Raw genomic sequence first — 21,061 nt, 5'->3', positions numbered from 1 at the left:
CAGAAGGGGCGAGAGGTGGTGTGTTCAGGTTGCAGGCTTCCCATGGGCATCTAGCTTACCACTGTGATAAGAAGATGATTGCCCTGATCCATCATGTTCTTCTTATGTTCTTTAAATATTTGAGTTTCTTCCCTTGGGTTCACTACAATGTCCCAATCGCCGATATATTTTGGAAAGTGGTCTGTCTGTTTGCTGTGCATTCAGACACCTCTTAACGGTTTCTGACATCAAAGAGCAGTTTTTCATCTATGGTTGGATATAATTGGACACCTGTTTGAGTTCAGATGGCGGACCGAATCTTTCAAACTGCAGTTTGTTTGGTTTTTTCGGTTTCTTAGAATTCCCGAACAAAACTTATTACAAGGCTGCTAGTACAAGTGTATTAGACAAAAATAAGAGGCAGATTTAAAAAAAAAGAAAAAAAAGAAACTGTTTATTTGCGGAATGAAACGTTTGTAAAATTACATACAAAGGACAATCACTAAGCTATAGTGTACAATTTCCAATGTTCCACAATGATAATCATAATAAATACACATAACAAAACAAGGTAAAAGCTAAGGTTTTTGTCAGGCAACCTACAAAACGGTTCCTCAAGTTTTATACTTGGCAGCATTTCTTGGCATATTTTAGACCTGTTATTTTTATTTTTGTAAGTACTGCAGCAAAACTTTCACATTTCTTTGGAACGTTTAAAAAAAGGTATCTAACTATGAAATATTGTCCAAATTAATAGGTATTAGTTAAACCAAGGAGACTCAAATAATAATAATATTAATAATATGAAGACCTAGAAGATCCTATGCTCTTAATCCATTTAAATTTGGCTGCTGTATAAAATGGTAGGCTACTATTTAATGCAGCCTTGAGTCCCTAGGTGCTGGAAGACTACAACCCTCATTATCCACAGCTAATATGGCAAGGATCGTGGATGATGGGAATTGTAGTCCAACCACACCTGTAGCCCCAGCGAAGGCTAATTTAGCACATGATTAACATGGTAGTCCCTCAGGCACTGAGTAAATTGCCTACCTATAGACTTCACTTATTGTAGAGCTCTGGGAATTTCTGCAGCAGACGATAGGAGTAAAACCATGCTGTAAGTTGAAGACACATGACAATCAAAATGGTTATTCCCTTTAGGTACAATGTAAGTTGCTTAGGCTTCTGGGTCTCTCTGACACACAAAACCGCTGTTGCAGCACACGTATGGTATTCCCAATTCTTCTTAAAGGTTTTAAAGAAGGCCCCCCTGATTCTTATAGGAGTGCTCTTGCAAACTGATTTAAAACCTGAAAAACTGCTATCGCACCTGGCTATTTATGTGCAGGTCTCCAACATCAACAAAATCCCCCAGAAAGCTGCAATTCTCATGGTAGGCTGGGAGATGCCAAAGCAGTCATGCTGGTTTAGGCCTGGTTTTGAAAGCAGTTTACAACATAAATCTGGTGTGAAAATGGGCTGGTGAAATAGGATAATCATACAGTATACTTTAATAATCAAGAGAGACACACACTCTATTGCTGGACCCATTCTATCCATACCTGAGTGTATATCACATACAGAGTTATAAGTGTTATCTTTTTCTGCTAAAGGATTTGTAGGCATGAAAGCAATTTGCAGGAGCACTCCTATGTCATACAGATGTTACTGCTCTTGAAAAACGCAAGGCTTCTCTGTGCTTCTTGGCGTTACAACATTTGGCAAGAAAGCTAGTAATTCCTCTTTTGTACGGTATTTGGGCAGTTCTGCTTCAACAGAGCCTTTTCCCAGGGGATTGGGATACCTCTGCTGCATTTTACAACAGCTGGGCGAAGGGGGAGAGAGACGGAGAAAAAGGCCACCGCCTAAATCGTTTGGTATTAAAGGCTACTGCAGAAAAACAGAAAGAAGTAGTAGTGTTAAATAGGCAAATGGCTTTAATTACAAAAAGACATTTCTAAATTTGAGGGCCAGTAAAAATATATTGTAGAGGAGATCTTTTACAAAAGTGAGGTTAGGAACCGTGAGACAACAGCGCTCACTGTAAACATCATGAGTTCATTCGGATCCCTTGTTTGTAGTTTGGAACGCTGCGTTTTCTTCCTCCTGAGCTCCATAGCCAATAGCACTGCAAGGATTTGCATAGATAGCTTGACCTACTGTTTGATAAAGAAACTGGGGTTTTAGCAGAATTAGCCGTGTTCGAAATTCATTAACCTGAAAGTTTATGCTTTATGTTATCGAGTTAGTACACATCACTGGTCTTGTAGTATGTACATGCCGTGGGCCCTGTCTTATCAAGGAGGCACCCCCTGGCACACCTTCCAATTAACAAGGCCAAAGGAATTTCAAAATCCAAGTTGCATCTACTGTTATCCTGGACGTCGGAGGGTCTTAAAACCTATGAACTGGTTTGTTTTCCCCTCTTTAGATAACCAAGAACTGAAAAATCCATCGCTTCCCCCACCTCCAGAAGATGCACTTATTCATATCCAAAATGCAACACTGCAAGCCGAGACTTCCAACAGCTTGCACCAAAGGAAGCACTGAGCCACTTTCTAATACTGTAGGTCAGACTTTGACCACCCCTGATTTAAAGTAATGGCAATTTACAGAGAGTTGTACGTTTCTGTTCCAATACACAAAAATAGCACTCTGGGAACTTTAGGTTGGGGGCAAGGGGAAGACATGACAACACATTAGCTCATAATACATAAAAATAAAGAAATAAGAGTGGCAGAGACATGTGACAGCTCCCTCCTTGGGGTGGGGGGGGTGCCAATCAAATCTCATTTTAAGGCGAGTCTCAATCTCTAGAGCAGCACCATTAGGGATCGGCAAAAATCGTTTCACTTTTCTTTTGCGATTGACTCTTGCACATTGTTAAGATCTGTTTGAGCACTTTTTGGACGTCCTCATCCATTTGGCCCTAGAAAGAAATGGAAGATAAAATATATATTAGTTGCCTGTTCAAAACATCTGGGGTGGGGGGAGCAGGCTGGGAAAGGATGACTTTAAGAGGTGCTCCTGACATGTGCCATGTTACAAGACACCCTCACTCACACAGGAGGGAATGCCTTCAAGAGGTTGCACTGGCTGGAGTGTATGCACACACTACCTATTTGCTTTAGTAATATACAGATATAATCTACTGAGTTCTTTAAGCAGGTGAGGGCAATGAAGGCTCTCTTACCTGCACAGCATACAGCAGATGTGTCCTGTAAACAGAGACTATCTCCTGGTGTTGCTTCTTTGTTTCCTGTAAACAAAGGTAGAGAGTGAACATGCAGGTACTCTTATCACACACTGCATTGTTAAAGGAGTGGGGGGTTAGTTTTAGGGCAAAGGGGTGCTGGTTGCTGTAATCCAGAACACAGCGTTGATTCACAGCTGTTCAAGTGGTGGCAAACTTTTGCGTCCAAACTGGTGGGATAAAATACACTTTGTGTGGTGATAGCTCTATGGTCCCTTCTCTATCGCAAATGGTACAGCTGTTTCCCTTTCTGAAGCTTCCCTTAGGCTTGGTGTTTTAGAATACAAATCCCATAAACAGTAACAAGCAGGGATGTGCTGCTAGGAGTTGTAGTTCAATGCATCTGGAGGGTACCAGGTTTTCAAAGGCTGCCACAGCTACGCTCTGCTCCTACAAAGGGTTCCAAACTTACCTAAGCAATGGTGCTAGACGTTTCTAAGGGAAAGTGGAAGGTGAAGCAGCTCCATCCATCCCATTCCACTCCTCTGTTGCAAAACATCCCCATCTAAGGGATATCACACTACTACAACATAATACAGGGCTTTGGCCCTGTATACCTGAAGGAGCGTCTGCACTCCTCATTGTTCAGCCCAGACACTGAGGTCCAGCTTCTGGCACCTGCCCTGTGGCACGCCCCCCATCAGATGTCAAGGAAATAAACAACTATCTGACTTTTAGAAGACATCAGAAGGCAGCCCAGTTTTTAATGTTTGCTGTTTTACTGTGGTTTTATAATTGTTGGAAGCCGCCCAGAGTGCCTGGGGCAACCCAGTCAGATAGGCAGCACACACACACACACACACACACACACACACACGTTTGACCACTCTATATATCTATTTACTATACTTTCCCCCCACTTTCCTCCAAGGAGCTCAAGGTGGAGTACAAGGTCAGCTCTCTTTTTACCTTCACAAGTAGATTGGGCTGACTGAGCATTTCTGGCCCATCCTCACTAAGCGAACTTCATGGCTGCCTTATCTGAACCTGGGTCTCCCAAGTCTTAGTCCAGCACTCTTAACCACGACACCACATTGCCTCTCTAGAGCAAACTCTACATATGGACCCCATGCACTCCTGGTGTGATTTCCTTGCCTCTAATCCACCAAGTTGGGTATCAAGGCAGGAACCCAGCACAAGAGAAGGAAACTGCAGTAGTAGCAGCAGCAGCAACAACTCAATACGTCTGTTGCAAATTGTTTCAATTAGATAGGGGGCCAGTGTGGGGCGGAGGCTTAATGTCCTAGATATTGTTCGGTGTTTCTCAAACTGGGGTACCCAGCTGTTGTCGGACTACAACTCCCATCATCCCTGCCCACTGGTCCTGCTAACTAGGGATGATGGGAATTGTAGTCCAACAACAGCTGGGGACCCAAGCTTGAGAAACACTGTTGTGCGGTGGTTACGAGTGTTGGACTAGGGCTTGTGAGACCATGGTTCAAATCCCCACTCAGCTATGAAGCTCACTGGGGGGACCTTGGGTCAATCACGGCCTCTCAGCCTGACCTACCTCACAGGGATGTTGTGTGGATTAAATGAGGAGTCAGGGCACAGTGGGGGACCATTTGTGCCACCTTGAGCTCCTTGGAGAAAAGGGTGGGATATAAATGCAATGAACAAATAAGCTTAGAATATTCCCTGAAATGCTGCTTGCTCAGAGAGCACATAAAACCTTATGGAATCTGGCAGTCGTGCCATGAAACAACACCACATTCTACTGCAGATATAGTAACCAGGGTCTACTATGCACTCACACTCAATTTACATTGCTATAATGGGTCTACATTCTCAGAAATGCACTCCAAAAATTATACATACAAGTGATTATTTTTTGGGGGTGGGGATACAACGAGGGTGAAACCTCTGCATCACTTTGAATGACTAAAAAAATAGATAACACCCACCCCCCATCTCCTGTCAAACCTTGGCAAATGCAGAGAGCTACTTATTTGCACAATTACATAATCTATAAACTTACAGTCAGCTGGTTCTGTAGTTGCTTGACTTGTTGTTGCAACAGCTCCAGCTGTTGGCTTTGTCTCTTGGGTGTGCCAGTTGAATAGGAAAGTTGGGACAGGCTGTTCAGTGCTTCCTTCAATTTACTAACTTCCTTTGTCATGTCCATTATCTGGTACGGGAGGAAAGAAGAGGGGACAGCATGCTAAAGGATGGAAGAAAACACAACTTCCCAAAAGCATTTGGCTGAGAGATCTTACTTAATGTCAACCATAGGTTTGTTTGTTGCTTCAACCCTGGTAAGTGATTTCAAACATGCAGTGAAACTGCCAGAAAGCATGTTTAAGGAGACACTGGTGAGACCAACTCATGCTTGGAGTAAGGTAAAGGGACCCCTGACCATTAGGTCCAGTCGTGACTGACTCTGGGGTTGCGGTGCTCATCTCGCTTTATTGGCTGAGGGAGCCGGCGTACAGCTTCTGGGTCATGTGGCCAGCATGACTAAGCCGCTTCTGGCAAACCAGAGCAGCGCACGGAAACGCCGTTTACCTTCCCGCTGGAGTGGTACCTATTTATCTACTTGCACTTTGCCGTGCTTTCCAACTGCTAGGTTGGCAGGAGCAGGGACCGAGCAACAGGAGCTCACCCCGTCGCAGGGATTTGAACCGCCGACCTTCTGATCGGCAAGTCCTAGGCTCTGTGGTTTAACCCACAGTGCCACCCGCATCCCTATATGCTTGGAGTAGACCCCTTGAAATCAAGGGAATTAAGCCCACTGACTTCAATGAGTGTACTCCACACTGAATATTTTGCCTTTTACTCAGGTTCATGGGCTTCAGTCTTTTAGCCTCAGTTTGCCTTCTGTGAATAGGGTGCTTTGTGACACAGCACCTCAGGTATGAGTGGGCATACCTCTGCATGGCAACTGTTTTTGATCTATGACACTTTCTTATTGTTCCAAATGTGCTCACCCCACCCCCAAAAAGATTGAGGATCTACCAACCTTCCTATCTTTATCCTCTTCTAGTTTCGAGGAATTCTCAGAGGCCTTTTTCAGTTCAAGCAGCTCTTCTTGAGCTTGATGGTACTGATGAAGCAGTCTTTTGACTTCCTGTTCCTTGGCTTCCAGGAGAGTCCGGAGGCTCTCTTTCTCCCCTTTCACTTGTGAGATTTCCTTCCTCAAATGAGCAAGATCTGCAGACAGGTTTTCCCTCTCTTTTGTCAAGTCCTTCACTTTGGACAGCATGGAGTTGACTTCTCCCTCTGAAGTAGATCGCAGCTCTTCATACAATGCCCTGGGCACCATAGCTTCGCACACAGCTGCTTCTTCTTCCAAGAGCTCCCTCTGCAGTCGCTGAACCTCGCTTTCCTTGTGCAGAATCTGCATTTTGAGCTCGCCGATTTCTTCTTCCATTTCCTTCAGCGAAGCCCTGAGAGCAGTGACCACCTGGAGATGCTCCGTTATGGAGACAGAGTTCTTCTTCTGTGAATCAACCAGGTTCTGGAGCTGGGTTGCTTCGCTCAACACTTTTGCATACTGGGCCTTCATTTCCAACAGGGCGCCCTCAGCTTGCTCTCTCTGCAAGACGGTGACCTCCATCAGCTTCTCATGTTCCTCCAGAGGGATGCATCCTGAATCGGCATCCTCTGCAACACCTCTTTTCTTGCAATCTTCGAGTTCCGCCTGGGCTTCTTTGTACAGCTGGGAGAGCTTGCTGACCTGCCTGTTCAACTCGGTGATCATTTGGTTCTTTGCATCTCTCACCTCCTCAGCTTCCTCACCATCTCCAGACTCCATCTGGCATCTGAGCTTCTCTTGGAGCTTCCTGATCTCCTCCTGTCCCTCCTTGTACCTCTCAATCAGAAGCGCCTTCTCCTGGTTGATGTTCTCAATAACCAAGCAATAGGAGCTCCTCATCTCCTCGCATTCTTCTGCTGACATCGTGCCGGCCGCATCCCTCTCTCTCTCCGCCAGCTTTTCCTCCAGCTCTCTCACTTTCGCTCGGAGCCTCTCGCCCTCTTCTTGCGCCTTCTGCAGTTCTTTCTTCAGCGCCTCGACTTCCTCGCACGTGGCTCTGAGCTCCTGCAGGTCCGCCTCTTTGCTTTCGGAAGCCACCAGGCCTAGCTTCATCTGCCTCTGGACGTGCAGGACTTCCTTCATCGCTTCTTCGTACTTGCTTTGGGTTTCTCTCAGTTTCTGGTTGAGGTCGGAGCCATTTTCGGAAATGTCAGAGCTGTTCAGCAAGCAAAGGGTATCCAGTGTTCCGGACTGAAGCTGCGTCTCCAAATGCCGCCTCTTCGCTTCTGAGCTGTCCAGCCTCTTTTGCACCTCCTTTAAGTTGTCTTGCAGCTGTCTGATTTTCACTTCGTTACTGCTCGCCTCGTCCTGAGCTTGTGCTAAGCTCAGCGAAGAACAGCTGATCTCCTGAGCTGCTGCTGCCGAGCTCTCACTTAGCCTGTCCGTTGAGTGATCAAACTCCGCACAGGTGGAACGAGAAGAATCCAGTGTTGCATCCAGGTCTTCTGTCTTGAGTGCGCGTGCCTGTAGAGACAGCAGATGGCAGTATTTAAACAACTGCTTTTTTTTGGTAAACTCTTATTGCCTTTTCTCATAATAACTTATCCTTTTTGCAGGGATTCGAGAAATAGAGAGGGCTGCAACAGGAACAAATTAACAGAAGGAACAAAACAAGATTGCATGCATGCACCGATTTCCAGGAGAGCCCTTGCATCTTTCAAAGATCGCAGATTTGATTCCAATGTCATATAATGAATTTCAAACCCTCCTCCCTCATCTTTCAAGCAAAGCCCTCTTTGGGTATTCTTTTCTCCATGCAATTAACATGAACACTGTACAGAGAGAAAGCAGGGCTGTCAGGCATGCATTTTATGCTGTGAACTGCCCTGAGATCTACGGATGAAGGGCGGCATACAAATTTAATAAATAAAAATAATTGGGGCATGTCTACATGGAGGAGATCTGCGTGAGCTGGAGCCTTCTGCAAACATGCCCCCAATGTGTTATTGTTCAGTGCCATGGATGGTGCTAATACATACCTGTAATTTTTCCTGCAGTTTCTTATTATGCAAGGTCAAAGATGCAATTTTTGCTTGTAACAGTAAAAGCAAGTCTTGCTGGTCTGTTTCTGAACTTACATCCAATAAACTATCAGCACCTTTAAAAAGCGAAACGGAAGGGGGAGGAGGAGAGGGAATACAATACAATTTATCATTCTAGGCTTTCAGTCAACACATGGTTAAGCAAATCTGGTAATGGAAGGGAAGTGGGGGCGGGGCAAAAAAAGAAAGCAAAGGAATGTGTCTACTTGCTAGTCGCTTTTTTGTGAACTAGCCTGCAAATTTTCAAGTTAACTATTGGACGAGGGATGGAGAACCTTTTCCCATTCTCTTGTGGTATTCTGTTATGGGTTACATGCTGGCCGTGGGTGGGGCTCCCCCTTCTCCCTCCCTGCCCAACGGTTGCTACTGAAAAGGATCTCTTGCAGAGAATGAGCTACAGGCTCACAGCTGTGTCATTCTAGGTCTTCCATGGTGAAAATCCCATGGACAATGGAAGTTAGCCTGGTAAATCAGTTTCAGACCAGAACAGCCAATAATACCTCCAGAGATGTGCACCTGATTGTGGGGAAGCTTGTCTATGGAAACTTACGACTCTTGTGCCAAAGGACACACTGATTGATTGATTGATTGATTGATCAAACAAACAAACAAACAAACGCAAACATCTTTGACACTGAGAAGGTCACCTGTGTCAAGCAACTTATGAATTTTCAAGTAGATGTTATTTATCCACCTGCTTGGGAAAACATTGGGGCATGAAATTGCTGGGTAGGGGTCGGTGGTTGGCACTGGATGGAGTTGCTTGGCTGCTGTTTTGTTTATGCTGGGGATGATCTTAAATGGAGGTTTTTAACGTTGTTAGCTGCCTGGAGCCTTTGGTAAAGGCAAGCATAAATATTTTAAATAAATGGCGTTTCTACCCCCTCCTTCTTCCAAGGAACTCAGGATGTTTGATCCTGACACCAACCCTGTAAGCTTGGTTAGAATATGAGCGTGTGCATGAATGGCTGGGTCCAATGCCCAATAGTTAAGCAGGAGTTCCAAGCGGGAACCCCCCCCAGTCCAAAACAAAATGCTACTTTTGTACATACTACACTATACGTAGATTTTTAGAAAGATGGCGGAGCCTCCTACCATGGAAATTTCAAGGCAAGGTGGGTCAAGATGTTGCCAAGCATGCTTGAAAAACAACGGGGCAGTGAATTTTACAATCCTAGCATAACAGACCATGATGCCAAATGGCAACTTTCTATGAGAGAAGGCACCTTTTTTTGGTTGGTAGGTTGTCTGGTGTGGGTGAGTACGGAAGGAGAAAGTGATAGGCCAGCCAAAACATCTGTCTTACACCATACCTGCAGTACTATCGCTCATCCCATCCTTGCCATCAGAGTGAATGGCACTGATATCTTCCTGCTGAAATGCAAAATACATAAACATTTGTTTAAAAAGAGGGCTAACAACATGGCACTCCTCATCAAAATACTTGCACATCAAAATCCTGCCACTCTGTGAAGTAACGGCCAATGCATTTTTGTCAGGAACTGTCACTCAACTGAAGCTTTCCCAGCTTTTGGGATAGTTAAAAGGCAGGTGTTTTGATTAAAAGCAAGCAAATACAATTGCCTATCAAATGTGAACTTAATGGGCTGTATTCAACTGAATTCAACTGTAAACCCACCGTTGGCCCTAAGTTAGCCATGTGTCTTAGTTTCAATAGGTATCCTGAACCCAAGATGCTCAGGGCATTGAAACTAGCTTGGTAGGACATGGGCAGCGAGTGCATATGTTTCAGCAGAGGTATCCCATGCTATTGGCTGTCTGCCTCCATCAACAGTCTAGTGGTGACATTCTGCACCAGCTGGAGTTTCCAGACCAGGCCCAAGGGCAGCCCCACATAGAACGCATTGCAGTAGTGCAGTCTGGAGGTTACCAATGTTTGGACTACAGCGGCCAGGTTAATCCCAATCCAGAAATGGAAGTAAAAGGTACTCTTCATCCCCAGCCGACAAAAGGCATGTCTATTGCTTAAACAACCGGTATGTTCTTTGGTTTCAAGAAAACCACTGGCGGCCTAACAACACAGGATGCCAAACGGGTCCCTTGGGAGCAACACAATTGTCTTTTCTTAAACAACAGTACTTTTAGGGGAGAGGATTATTCTTTTATTTTTGTCAGGACCATACCATGGGGGGAAAGAGGGACACCTCCCCCTGCTGATGTGCTGCAGCCCTAATCTTGACTGCCTCCCCAAAGCTGCTATATTATAATAATGATAAATAATAATAATAAAAATAATTTTAAAAAACAACTTTTATTTGTGTCCCACCCTCCCCGGCCGAGACTGGGCTCAGGGCGGCTAACATCAAATATATAACATTGGTGTAAAATCAAACAATAATAAAATTACCTCCTAAAAACAAGTCAGGATCGAATTAAAATCTAATTAGATGGCTTTCCGCAGGATTAGGGTTGGGAACAGTAAATGTTCATCAGGCCCAACTGTTTATGCTGTTCTTATATGGGCCTGTGAGAATGCTGGAGGCCTCTTTCATACTAGTTCTTATACAAAAAGAGAAGGGGTGTCAGGCTGAGCCCTGACCAAAGGACTGGCGAAACAACTCCATCTTACAGGCCCTGCGGAAAGATGTCAAAGACATCAAAAAAGCAAGACACAACTCCCAACAATACATTTCACATCGCAACCCCCTGGGTTTTACCTATTTCCAGCTACACTTCCCTTTGGAGAGCTTTAGGTCACAGTTGTGAAGCTTTGCCCTCCTTCCTTGGGGTGATGAAATCTTTTTGTCCCCTTAAGCAACTCACTACAAACACAAAGGGTTTACATTTAGCCAGAAGCAAGAGTTGAAAAATGGAGTATACCTTGGATCCGTGCTCAGCAAATGAAGACTGGCCTTTCCCAGACACTGGGGTTGAAGTTGTTGAATGTGGAGAGGACAGGTCGCTAAGCTGCAAAAGATGAATGCATTTCAGAGACACAAACTGCCTCTTGCTAGCAGAAGTCATGGCTCTCTGTTAGTTCAATACAAGCAAGACAACACAGAAGTTGTCTTTAGCCAGCGGCAGCCATGCAGTCAGACAATCGCCCAAGCAACGGCTCAGTTTAATATTAAACTTCTTGTTAAGACGCTACGAGCTCCTCATGTGCAAAGCTGGTTTGCATCCGTCCAGGGGGAATCTTAAAGCCGATTGTTAAAAAGCAAGACTGTCACAGAGTTTAATGCGTGTAGCACCTTTATAAGCCCCACCGCTCTAAACTTAGGATCTGGTCATATTCCCAACGGCCCTCCTGCAAAGCGTAACCAAGATGGGTTTTCATACAACAGACCGTCCTATTTCTATCCTTATGAGAATTCGCCCATGATACATGAGACGCGCATTTTAAAAAAAGGATTTGCACAAAGCAAATTTAACCAGCTCTATTCCCGACAGGACATTCCTCACCCGCCCAGCCCCGTCTAGACATTGCAAATGTGTTCAAGTTGGACTTAAGCTCTTTTACCTGGATAGGACTGACAGGAGGTGGTGGTGGGGCTTTGCGTTTTTTTGGAGTTCCACTTCTTTCAGAACTTAATCTACAGACTTGGTCATGCTGGAAGTGTCACAGGCCAGAAAAGGGAGGTCTGTTAGTTTGGTTAGTAAGGTCTGCGTTAAAAAAAAGTTCTTTTTTTTCCTCCTTTGAAGGTACAAGAGATTTTTATTTTTTTAAAGCACATTCATGCCTCAACTCATTCAAAAGTACTTCCTCTATATGCAGGGATATTGCACATGCTCGACCCTGAGCTCACCATGCCCCATTTTGCAACATGCTTCATTACATTAGATGGAGTGAATAAAGCGAACCCTTTCCCATGGAGCAGTGATCTCAAAATGCACTGCTTTTCACAGCCTCAAGCAGTTTGTAAACATTTCTCCTAAACGCCTTTCTTTTCCCCCAGGTAGAGAGAGTTTTCCTTTTCCTTTTTGTTTACTTCTATTCCAGGGTCACTCGTGTTCATAAATTTCTCAGAGCAGAGGCAAGGAATCTGTCACCCTCCAAATGTGGGACTACAACTCCCATCAGCCCCAGTAGGCATGGCCCAAAGGTCAGGGATGATGGGAGTCACTGTCCCTGGTTTAGGGGCCTTTTAGAACTGCCCCCAAAGTAATTTTTTTTTGCAACAAGTAAACACCCTGTGAATGTCAAAATCATCTACACCACCCACTTTCCTTCTCTGCTTCTTGATTTGCCTGCATGTCACCCAGATCATCACCCAGATCATCTGTAACTGCTGAAATCCATAAAAGGGGAATTTACACTTGGGTCCAACTGGCTGCTCAGATGAACACCCCCTTTCCCCTCCCTTATTATGGAAGCTGTACATGACCACTGAAGCAACTCCGCCATTTTCTTCAAGCTTACTCTTGCCAAGCAATTCCTTAAAACCAGTAAGACTCGGTCAGCTATTTCAGGGCATCAGGAGGCCGCACTGAGCTTGTTTGGATAAAACAGTAAAATATGGTTTGGCATTACATGTGCTGGCTTGGGGTTCGTGGGATTCCCTCTGGCACAGTCATGAAATCAGAAACTTTTACTTCCAATTTCAGTTAGCCACAGTGACTCATTAGAGCCAAACCAGAAGCTACGGTTAATCTTAACTATGGCTTACAGAAGAGTTAGGGTAAGGCTAGAGTTGCTGGACTCGAACTCCCACCAGCCACAGCCAGCATGGCCATAGATCAGGGATGGTGGGAGTTGTAAGCCATCTGGAGAGCTATGGGTTCCTTATCCCTGTTTTGGGGAAATCAGCTAGCCCTGTGCAAATGATGGGCTGAAGTTGACTTGTTTCCCTACACCATAATTAAAGTTAACAACAGATTGTCCTATTTCAGATGTAACCAGTAATTGAGGTTAATTTTTAAAAATTGGAATCGAAGGCTTTTGAACTGCTCCCCATGGCTGTGTCAGAAGAAGGGAGAGGAATTGCTCGTAAGCTCAAGGATTGTTCATGTAATGCAAAACCACAGTTTAACATTATGTCCAAATGAAACCAGTGTGAGCCTGTTTCTTTTGAAAGCGAGTCAGTTTCCCACGTTTACCATTAGACCCTAGTCTACCATTGGACCTGCTGCTCTGACGCAAGACTGTGTGTTAATAGCAGCCATAGAGTGGTTGGTGAGCAAACGGCCCATGGTGTTGGGGGGAAGAGGCTGTAATGCTTCACTGTGCCATTTCCCCCCCGCCCCAAACAAAATTGCTCCATGGTGGAAAACATACAGGTACCTTATGCATGTCTGCTTATTTACCCTTCTGGGCAAAGCAACTTTGGATTGGAGGGGGATATTCAGGAAAATGGTGCACAGAAAAGCATTGGAGATTCCCGTCACAACATGTCGTAACAGAGCAAGTTTTGCCCTGTCCTTACAAAGGATATTTGGGTTGGAGATGAGAGGAGACAGCCATCTCACCAATACCATACAGATATCAATGAAATGGAACTATCTATGAGTTTACTAAAACTGCATATGCTTCTGGAATCACTTAACAAACCAAATCACTTCCATTATTACTTTCTAAGCCTTTACTTCTTTTTTCAGAGCTTGAGGCTAATTGTTATTATGGTAATAAAGCATTTCTGATTCTTTTTTCCTTTTTACCTGCTTTGGCTTTGTTGGTGACTTGACATCTGTAGATGAAAAAACAAAACATTGCCTTTTAATCGAAAACCTGATATATCTTCTTTCTGCTTAAGAAATTTCCATTCGGATCCTAAACTCTCAGCTATTTAGGAAACAGGCCCCTTTCTTCACATGGATTCAGATGCAAATAAGAATACTTGAGATCATAGGCTGGGAACCGAGCATTTACTAAGGACTAATCAGCTGAAGCCAATGCTTCTTTGAAGCCTAGCCTTCTTTCCCGCGACAGGTTGAGCTCCCGTTGCTCGGTCCCTGCTCCTGCCAACCGAGCAGTTCGAAAGCACGTCAAAGTGCAAGTAGATAAATAGGTACCGCTCTGGCGGGAAGGTAAACGGCATTTCTGTGCGCTGCTCTGGTTCACCAGAAGTGCCTTAGTCATGTTGGCCACATGACCCTGAAGCTGTACGCCGGCTCCCTTGGCCAATAAAGCAAGATGAGCGCCGCAGCCCCAGAGTTGTCCATGACTGGACCTAACGGTCAGGGGTCCCTTTACCTTTAATCAGCCAAAGCCAATGCACCTTTGAAGCCTAGCCTTCTTTCACAATGTAATAATCTTTTTCGTGCACAGAGAGACATGAGGGCACTTTCAACCAAGCAACCCACTTTGGACAGACCCAAGATAGCACATTCCTCTGACAGTCCAAAGACCAGGCTGTGTGCCAAGCTCAGTGCTCGAAGCAGCTCTACCAAGGGTGGTAAAACAGAGACTAAGAGAATGGGCAGAGTAGCTCAGCTGGTAAAGCATGAGACTCTTAATCTCAGAGTCGTGGGTTTGAGCCCCATGGTGGGCAAAAGATTCCTGCACTGCAGGGGGTTGGACTAAATGACTCTTGTGGTCCCTTCCAACTCTACAATTCTTTGAGTCAGCATCCTGTCTTCTGGCATAGACAGCCCAGAAAGTTTGAGTAAGAACCTAATGCCTCCCCAGGTAACCCCTACAGCAGAGGTGGGGAATATGTTCCTGCCCCCAAACATGTTGATGGACTCCATCTCCCATCATCCCCAGCCAGCATGGCCTATAATCAGGGATCACATAGTCCAATATCATCCGGGGGGGGGGCACAGGTTCCCCATCCTTATCATAGGGAATCCTACCACGTAATTTAAGAAGTGTAGACATACCAGCATCTTGAACAATTTTCAACTGAAGGAGATTCTGAATCCCTGCATTTTCAGAGACTGCAGCATAATGCAGGGCATTGTGTCCAAGGGCATCCACCAGGTTTATGTCTGCACCTTTTCGGACGAGGACTTCTGCAATGCTGAGGTTTCCTGCTTCGCACACCAGCATCAGAGCCGTCCTAGAGCAAGTTGGCAAACAGAGAATATAAGGAAGAGCCACAGGCATGAGATTAGCAAAGCAATAACACCCCCTGAAGATACTGATGTTATAAATATGAAATTGGGAACTGCTAAATATGTAATAGGATGAAATCCAGATTGGAGGGTCTCGAGGAAGTCTTTTAGCAATGTAAATACACCAGGGAATAAGAAGGGGGGGGAATTCTTTTATTTTGTGTGTTTTTATTGTTGTTAAGGGACACGGGTGGCGCTGTGACACAGAGCCTAGGACTTGCCGATCAGAAGGTCGGCGGTTCGAATCCCCGCGATGGAGTGAGCTCCCGTTGCTCGGTCCCTGCTTCTGCCAACCTAGCAGTTCGAAAGCACATCAAAGTGCAAGTAGATAAATAGGTACTGCTCTGGCAGGAAGGTAAACGGCGTTTCCGTGCGCTGCTCTGGTTTGCCAGAAGCAGCTTAGTCATGCTGGCCACATGACCCGGAAGCTGTATGCTGGCTCCCTCGGCCAATAAAGCGAGATGAGCGCCGCAACCCCAGAGTCGGCCACGACTGGACCTAATGGTCAGGGGTCCTTTATTGTTAAGTTTTTATGTTGTGTCAAATGTAATGTTTTTCTTTTGTGTTTTTGTCTATGTGTTATAAGAGAAAACTAATAAATTTTGAGGGAGGAAAAATTATTTCCCCCTCAAAATAACAACAACAACAACAACAACAACAACAACAACAACAACAACAACACCCCCTGAAGGTTGTGAGTTTGTGGCTCATTTGTTATCCTACAGGAGACGAGTGCCTACAGGTTCAAGCAGCAGAAGAAGATTGGGCAGTCAGCTGAGTCCAGGAAGTGGAAAAAGCTGACAGGCATTCCTCTGATAAGATGACACTTTGCTACTCCTGCAGAAAGTAATGGTCATTGTGTCATCAACAAAATTTGTCCTGACTTGAATTTACAGCATATCTATAACTTGATCTACTGTAAGAGATCACTGCAAGACAGGGGAGGCACCTGAGAGTGAACCAATAAAGCTTTCCCTAAGAGGTTGAGCCATTTATGCATGCTGCAAAGGGCTGGATGAGGTCAAGTCCCATCTAGCCCAGCATCCAGCAAACGGATGCCTAAGGGAAGCCTGTAAACAGGACCTGAGTGCAATGGCACTCTGCCCAGTTTTGGCTCCCAGCAACTGGTATTCAGAAGCATACTTTCTCCAACAGTAGAGATATGACATAGCCAGCCACTACTGATCGCCTTACTCAAAATGAATTTGTAGGACAGATGTATCTGGCGGACAAGATCCTCTGTTGACCATATAACCACACAGAATTCTGCTTGACCCAAATTTTGCCAGAAGAGCTTTTTTTTTTTTAGCAGCAGCCTGTGTCAACCCAGTCTAGAATTTTGTATCTCATTGTAACCTGCCTCTGGATGGAGAAGAGGCATAATGAGTGCTTGCAAGCAGGGGAAAACATCAAAAAGGATACAGCTTTGACAACTTTATTAGGCTGTGCCTCGAGATGTCAAACGCTGCAAAACAGCTTCTCTGAAAGTCACGGAGAAATTGGGTGACTTTAGAAGAACCAGAAAAACATGTCATCTCTTGCATGGCTTTTTGTTAGCTTTCAAGCTAATAAATATAAGCAAGAAGTTCAGTGACAGCTTAATTGGACCTAAACCACAACGTAAGATATTTAGTGGTGAAGAATCTAAAATCTGATCTCGGATTAGAAGGAGATCCTTAGACCCGATTAACGTTGAAAAAGTTTGTGACTACTAAATAAGTTTATTTGTACCTTCCATTTTTGTCTCTGGAATTGATGTCTGCGCCATGCTCCAGAAGGTATTTGGTTACTTCAGTGTGGCCATTTTGTACAGCCAGTAACAAAGGTATATTCCCATCCTAGTTTTTTTAAAAAATTAAAAAGAGATTAAACGCTATCAGTTATTCAGTTGTTTTAAAAAAGATTAACTTCAGAGAATGTAACTCTTATGTGAAAACAGGTGTGCAACCTCCTTTAACAGGTGCTCAAAATCTTGCTGTCTAAGGGACAATAGACAACAGCTAGCCATGCAGCAATGCATGTAAAACCCCACTGCATTACCTTTCCTGAGTTCTGAGCTCCCTTTACTCATAGGCTTAACACAGCGCCTATAAGCCCTTTGCTGCTCTCAGGATCAGAGTACAGTGGTACCTCGGTTTACGAACTTAATCCATTCCGGAAGTCCGTTCTTAAACCAAAACCGTTCTTAAACCAAGGCGCCCTTTCCCTGCCGCCGGTGCCCTTCCACCGTTCAAATTCAGTTCTTAGACCGAGGTAAAGTTCTCGGTCTAAGTAGAGGTAGAAACCTGTTTACAATTATAAAAGAATATTTAAAAATAAAAGTAGGTAAATAGGGGGAAATTGAAATGCTAAAGAAATTATGTAAGGATGTAAGGAAGTCAATTGGGGGAAGGGGGAGTGTCAAAGACTCGAGAGAGTCAAAATATATGTGATGACAAGTGAAAATGTTAATTGTTTGGTTTTTAAAATGAAATTCAATAAATATTATAATAGACCGAGGTAAAGTTCTCAAACCGGGACACTATTTCCAGTTTTGTGGAGTTTGTAAACCGAATCGTTCTTAAACCAAACTGTTCTTAAACCGAGGTACCACTGTATATGATTCTAAGCACTTAACAAACCAAAACTCTAATGTTGCTGAGTAAGGGATGGCCAGGACCCAAAATACCAAAGAAAAGCTAAGATGAGACTTTGGTAAGTGTTAATTTTTGTGCATAATGGGATGTGCGTGGAGGAAATGGGAGAAGCCAGCTACATGTGGCTCCCTTCCCACTGAACTGTTTCCACTCAAGCTGGTCAATATAAGAACAAGTGCCTGAGGTTACTCGCTTTCCTCACAGGAAGACTGTCACATGGAAGACTGTCACATGCAAGCTTGTTTTCTCCTGCTCCGGAGGGTAGGGCTCAAACCAATGGCTTCAAGCTACAAGGAAGGAGATCCAACGAAACATCGGGAAGAACTTTCTGGCAGTAAGAGTTGTTTGACAGTGGAATGGTCTTCTTCGGGAAGCTGTGGACTCTCCTTCCTTGGAGGTTTTTAAGCAGAGGTTGGCTGGCCATCTGTCATGGTTGCTTTAGCTGAGATTCCTGTATCGCAGGGGTTGAACTAGATTACCTTTGGGGTCCCTTCTAACTCTACGATTCAATGATTCCAAGCCTTTCCTACAGTGTAATAAACATTAGGCATGCACACCTGCCATACTTTGAGTGCTGGTGCAGAATCAGAGAGCAATATGAAAGGCTCGTTCATACCTTATATGGGAGATAAATTTGCTACTTATTCACTGCACGTTTCTGGTTAGCCCTGTCATGTCTGAATAGAAAATGATATATGTGGGGACATGTGGAGGGGGTTGCAACCGAGCAAAATGCTCTGGCTCATGTAAATTGCTGATCGGGCCTCCCACTCAGACATCACGCGTGCTAACTGGAAGAAATACAGTGAACGAAGAGGAAACTCATTTGCTGCAGACAAGAGGGAATCTGCCCTGCTTAGAAGATTTAAAAACGAGGTTTCAGAAACTGAAGTACACTGCATAGCTTTTAAGGTTTTTGTTTTTTTAACCCACTAAGTTATCCATGAGATAATGATTACATACCACATCTTTGACATTAATTGGACACTTGTGTTCACACAGGAGCTGAGCTACTTGAAGGCAGCCACAAGCAGCTAAAAGAAGAAGAAAATGAGAGTTGCAAAATTAGAGCAAGAGCCAACACAATAAGGAGTCCCATAGCACCTTAAATACTCTATTGTGGCATAAGCTATCATGGACTATGCTGTAATAAGTTGTTTTAGCTCTTCAAGTAACTGTGAGATTATTTGTTCAAAACTCCTGCAGGGTCCATACCACTGGAGAGATTTTTCCAGCCTTGCTGAAATCACGCGAAACCACATTTCTGCCACCCCTATATAACCAGCGGCCCTCCAGCTTAAGTTTGACTGCAACTGCTTTAGACTACAACATCCAGCAGCTCGGCCAATGGTCAGGGAAGATGGGGGTTGTAGTCCTGCAACATCTGCAGGGCACTAGCTTGGAGAAGGCTGATATAGTTCTTCATCCTGTCTCCAACAATGACCAACTAGAATTTCCTGAAAAGCAGTGTATGAGAGGGAGAAAGAAAGAAAGAAAGAAAGAAAGAAAGAAAGAAAGAAAGAAAGAAAGAGCCAACCATCTACTCTTAATTCTTATGCACTTTAAGTAAGACTGCCCTTGAAGAAGGTCTGACTAGTGAGAATGCAGCTGCAAGAGTATTTCTAGCTGATGTCATACAAGACCAGCTCTGCATCTGTACTGGCTACCTATGTATTAACTGGGCTCAATTCAAAGTATTAAGATTAACCTAAAAAGACCTGAAGGGTTTGGGGCTTAGATACTGGGCAAGATTTAGCAAAGTTGCTGCATGTGTAGAATGAGGTCTGCTTGTGCAATGGGGTGTTTCCTCCTCTCCCCCCACTGCACTTCCTAAATCTGCTTGGGGGAAGGGGAACAAGTAGGGCGAGTACAGGGTGGGGAGAAGTCCCATTGCATGAGTGGGGCAGGGGAGGCTGCTTACAATCACACTGATGACCATAGCTCATCACAGAGAGGCCTGGAGCTCATTGCACAGGGACCCTAGTTGTGGAACTCCCATTGTGAAGGCATGGATTGCGTAGGGCGGACCTAACAAGGTCAAGGTGGGGTATGGGAATATGAAAGAGAGAGGGAAGTAGAAATATTACCTGCATAGTGTAAAGCTGTCTTCCCAGAGCTATCAGTGCTCTCTGGTGGACATTTAGACTGTAGGATGGCAAAAATGAGTCTTTTAGCAAGGCATGGAGCAAAAAGCATTTTGAAGTTCATTGCTATTTGGGGGGGGAAATACTTTTGTGGAATATGAAGAAAATTTAGAGAGCTACCTAGAGCCTTCTTTAAAGACTGGAGAAAAAGTAAAATGAAGGTTCATGGACCCAGGTTTCATTTGGGGTTGTATCCAACAACGATGTCCTGCTCACACAAACATTTCTTCTTCCCTGCCTCCTCCTCCTCCCGCATATGATTGTGAGAGTTGGGGAATACCCAGAACTGATTTGTGGGTTTTGGTGGAGGAGGAGGAGGAGGAGGAGGAGGAGGAGGAGGAGGAGGAGGAGGAGGAAAGTCTTTGCACGATCACAACAACTGTCTTGGAGACACCCCTTGGTCTGTGATCAAGGCCTCATGATAGCAGTTTGGGGCAGTTTGTCCTTGACTGGTTAAAATAAAAGTACATGCAAAGGGGAAAAAAAGGATATGAACAATTATATGAAAGGTATTCCACCTGATTTTGCATTGAAATCAAATGGCCTTCCTTAAACATAATGGTTTGTTAAATTAATCCATATGGATCCCTAAAACAGGTAAGGAAAAAAATCATTGGAACTATTCCTACAGGTAGATTACTAGAGGAATTTTGAGTACACACACAGATACACCACTCAATTATTCATTTAACAGGCACTACCAAATCCAGCCATGAACAAACTGGACAAGAAGTATTTTTAGTTGGCAGATTTCAGCGCCTCCCGCAACAAACATGGGTTTTATTTGGGCAACTGCAGCTCTTACATTTGCCAAAGCAATTCTCTCGGATGTTACAGATTAAGTGTATATCATATTTGACCACTAATGACCCTATCATAACAGCAAGAACCATACTCCAGAACTGGTGTCACAACACCACATCACTAGCTTTCATTATGTTGAAGTGCAGGGGAAA

General features: G+C 44.4%; 1 protein-coding gene across 10 annotated transcripts in view; it reads right to left on the bottom strand.

Moving 5' to 3' along the window:
* Positions 1-404: 404 nt before the first annotated feature.
* The window catches only part of RAI14 (retinoic acid induced 14), a 93,614-nt gene continuing 72,957 nt past the window's right edge, over positions 405-21,061 (bottom strand). For 3 of the 10 annotated variants that reach the window (XR_014539537.1, XR_014539538.1, XR_014539540.1), the window contains exons 6-18: positions 20,049-20,106; positions 18,925-18,995; positions 17,057-17,163; positions 15,092-15,270; positions 13,928-13,956; positions 11,153-11,239; positions 9,625-9,685; positions 8,249-8,367; positions 6,195-7,733; positions 5,214-5,363; positions 3,176-3,241; positions 1,564-2,911; positions 405-1,490 (exon numbers count right to left, since the gene is read on the bottom strand). Coding sequence is in view for 6 of the 10 variants with exons in the window: in XM_083575571.1 (XP_083431697.1) it covers positions 2,810-2,911; positions 3,176-3,241; positions 5,214-5,363; positions 6,195-7,733; positions 8,249-8,367; positions 9,625-9,685; positions 11,153-11,239; positions 11,793-11,882; positions 13,928-13,956; positions 15,092-15,270; positions 17,057-17,163; positions 18,925-18,995; positions 20,049-20,106 (2,658 nt within the window). In the remaining 4 variants the exon portion in view is untranslated. Of the gene's footprint in view, positions 2,912-3,175; positions 3,242-5,213; positions 5,364-6,194; positions 7,734-8,248; positions 8,368-9,624; positions 9,686-11,152; positions 11,240-11,792; positions 11,883-13,927; positions 13,957-15,091; positions 15,271-17,056; positions 17,164-18,924; positions 18,996-20,048; positions 20,107-21,061 lie in introns of all 10 variants that reach the window. The other 7 variants (XM_083575571.1, XM_083575572.1, XM_083575573.1 and 4 more) reach the window with 3 other exon arrangements.

This window comes from Podarcis filfolensis (assembly GCF_964270895.1).
Source record: "Podarcis filfolensis genome assembly, chromosome: 11".
NCBI lineage: Eukaryota > Metazoa > Chordata > Lepidosauria > Squamata > Lacertidae > Podarcis > Podarcis filfolensis.
Note: the sequence above shows the minus strand (reverse complement) of the source record. Positions and strands in the feature narration are given on the sequence as shown.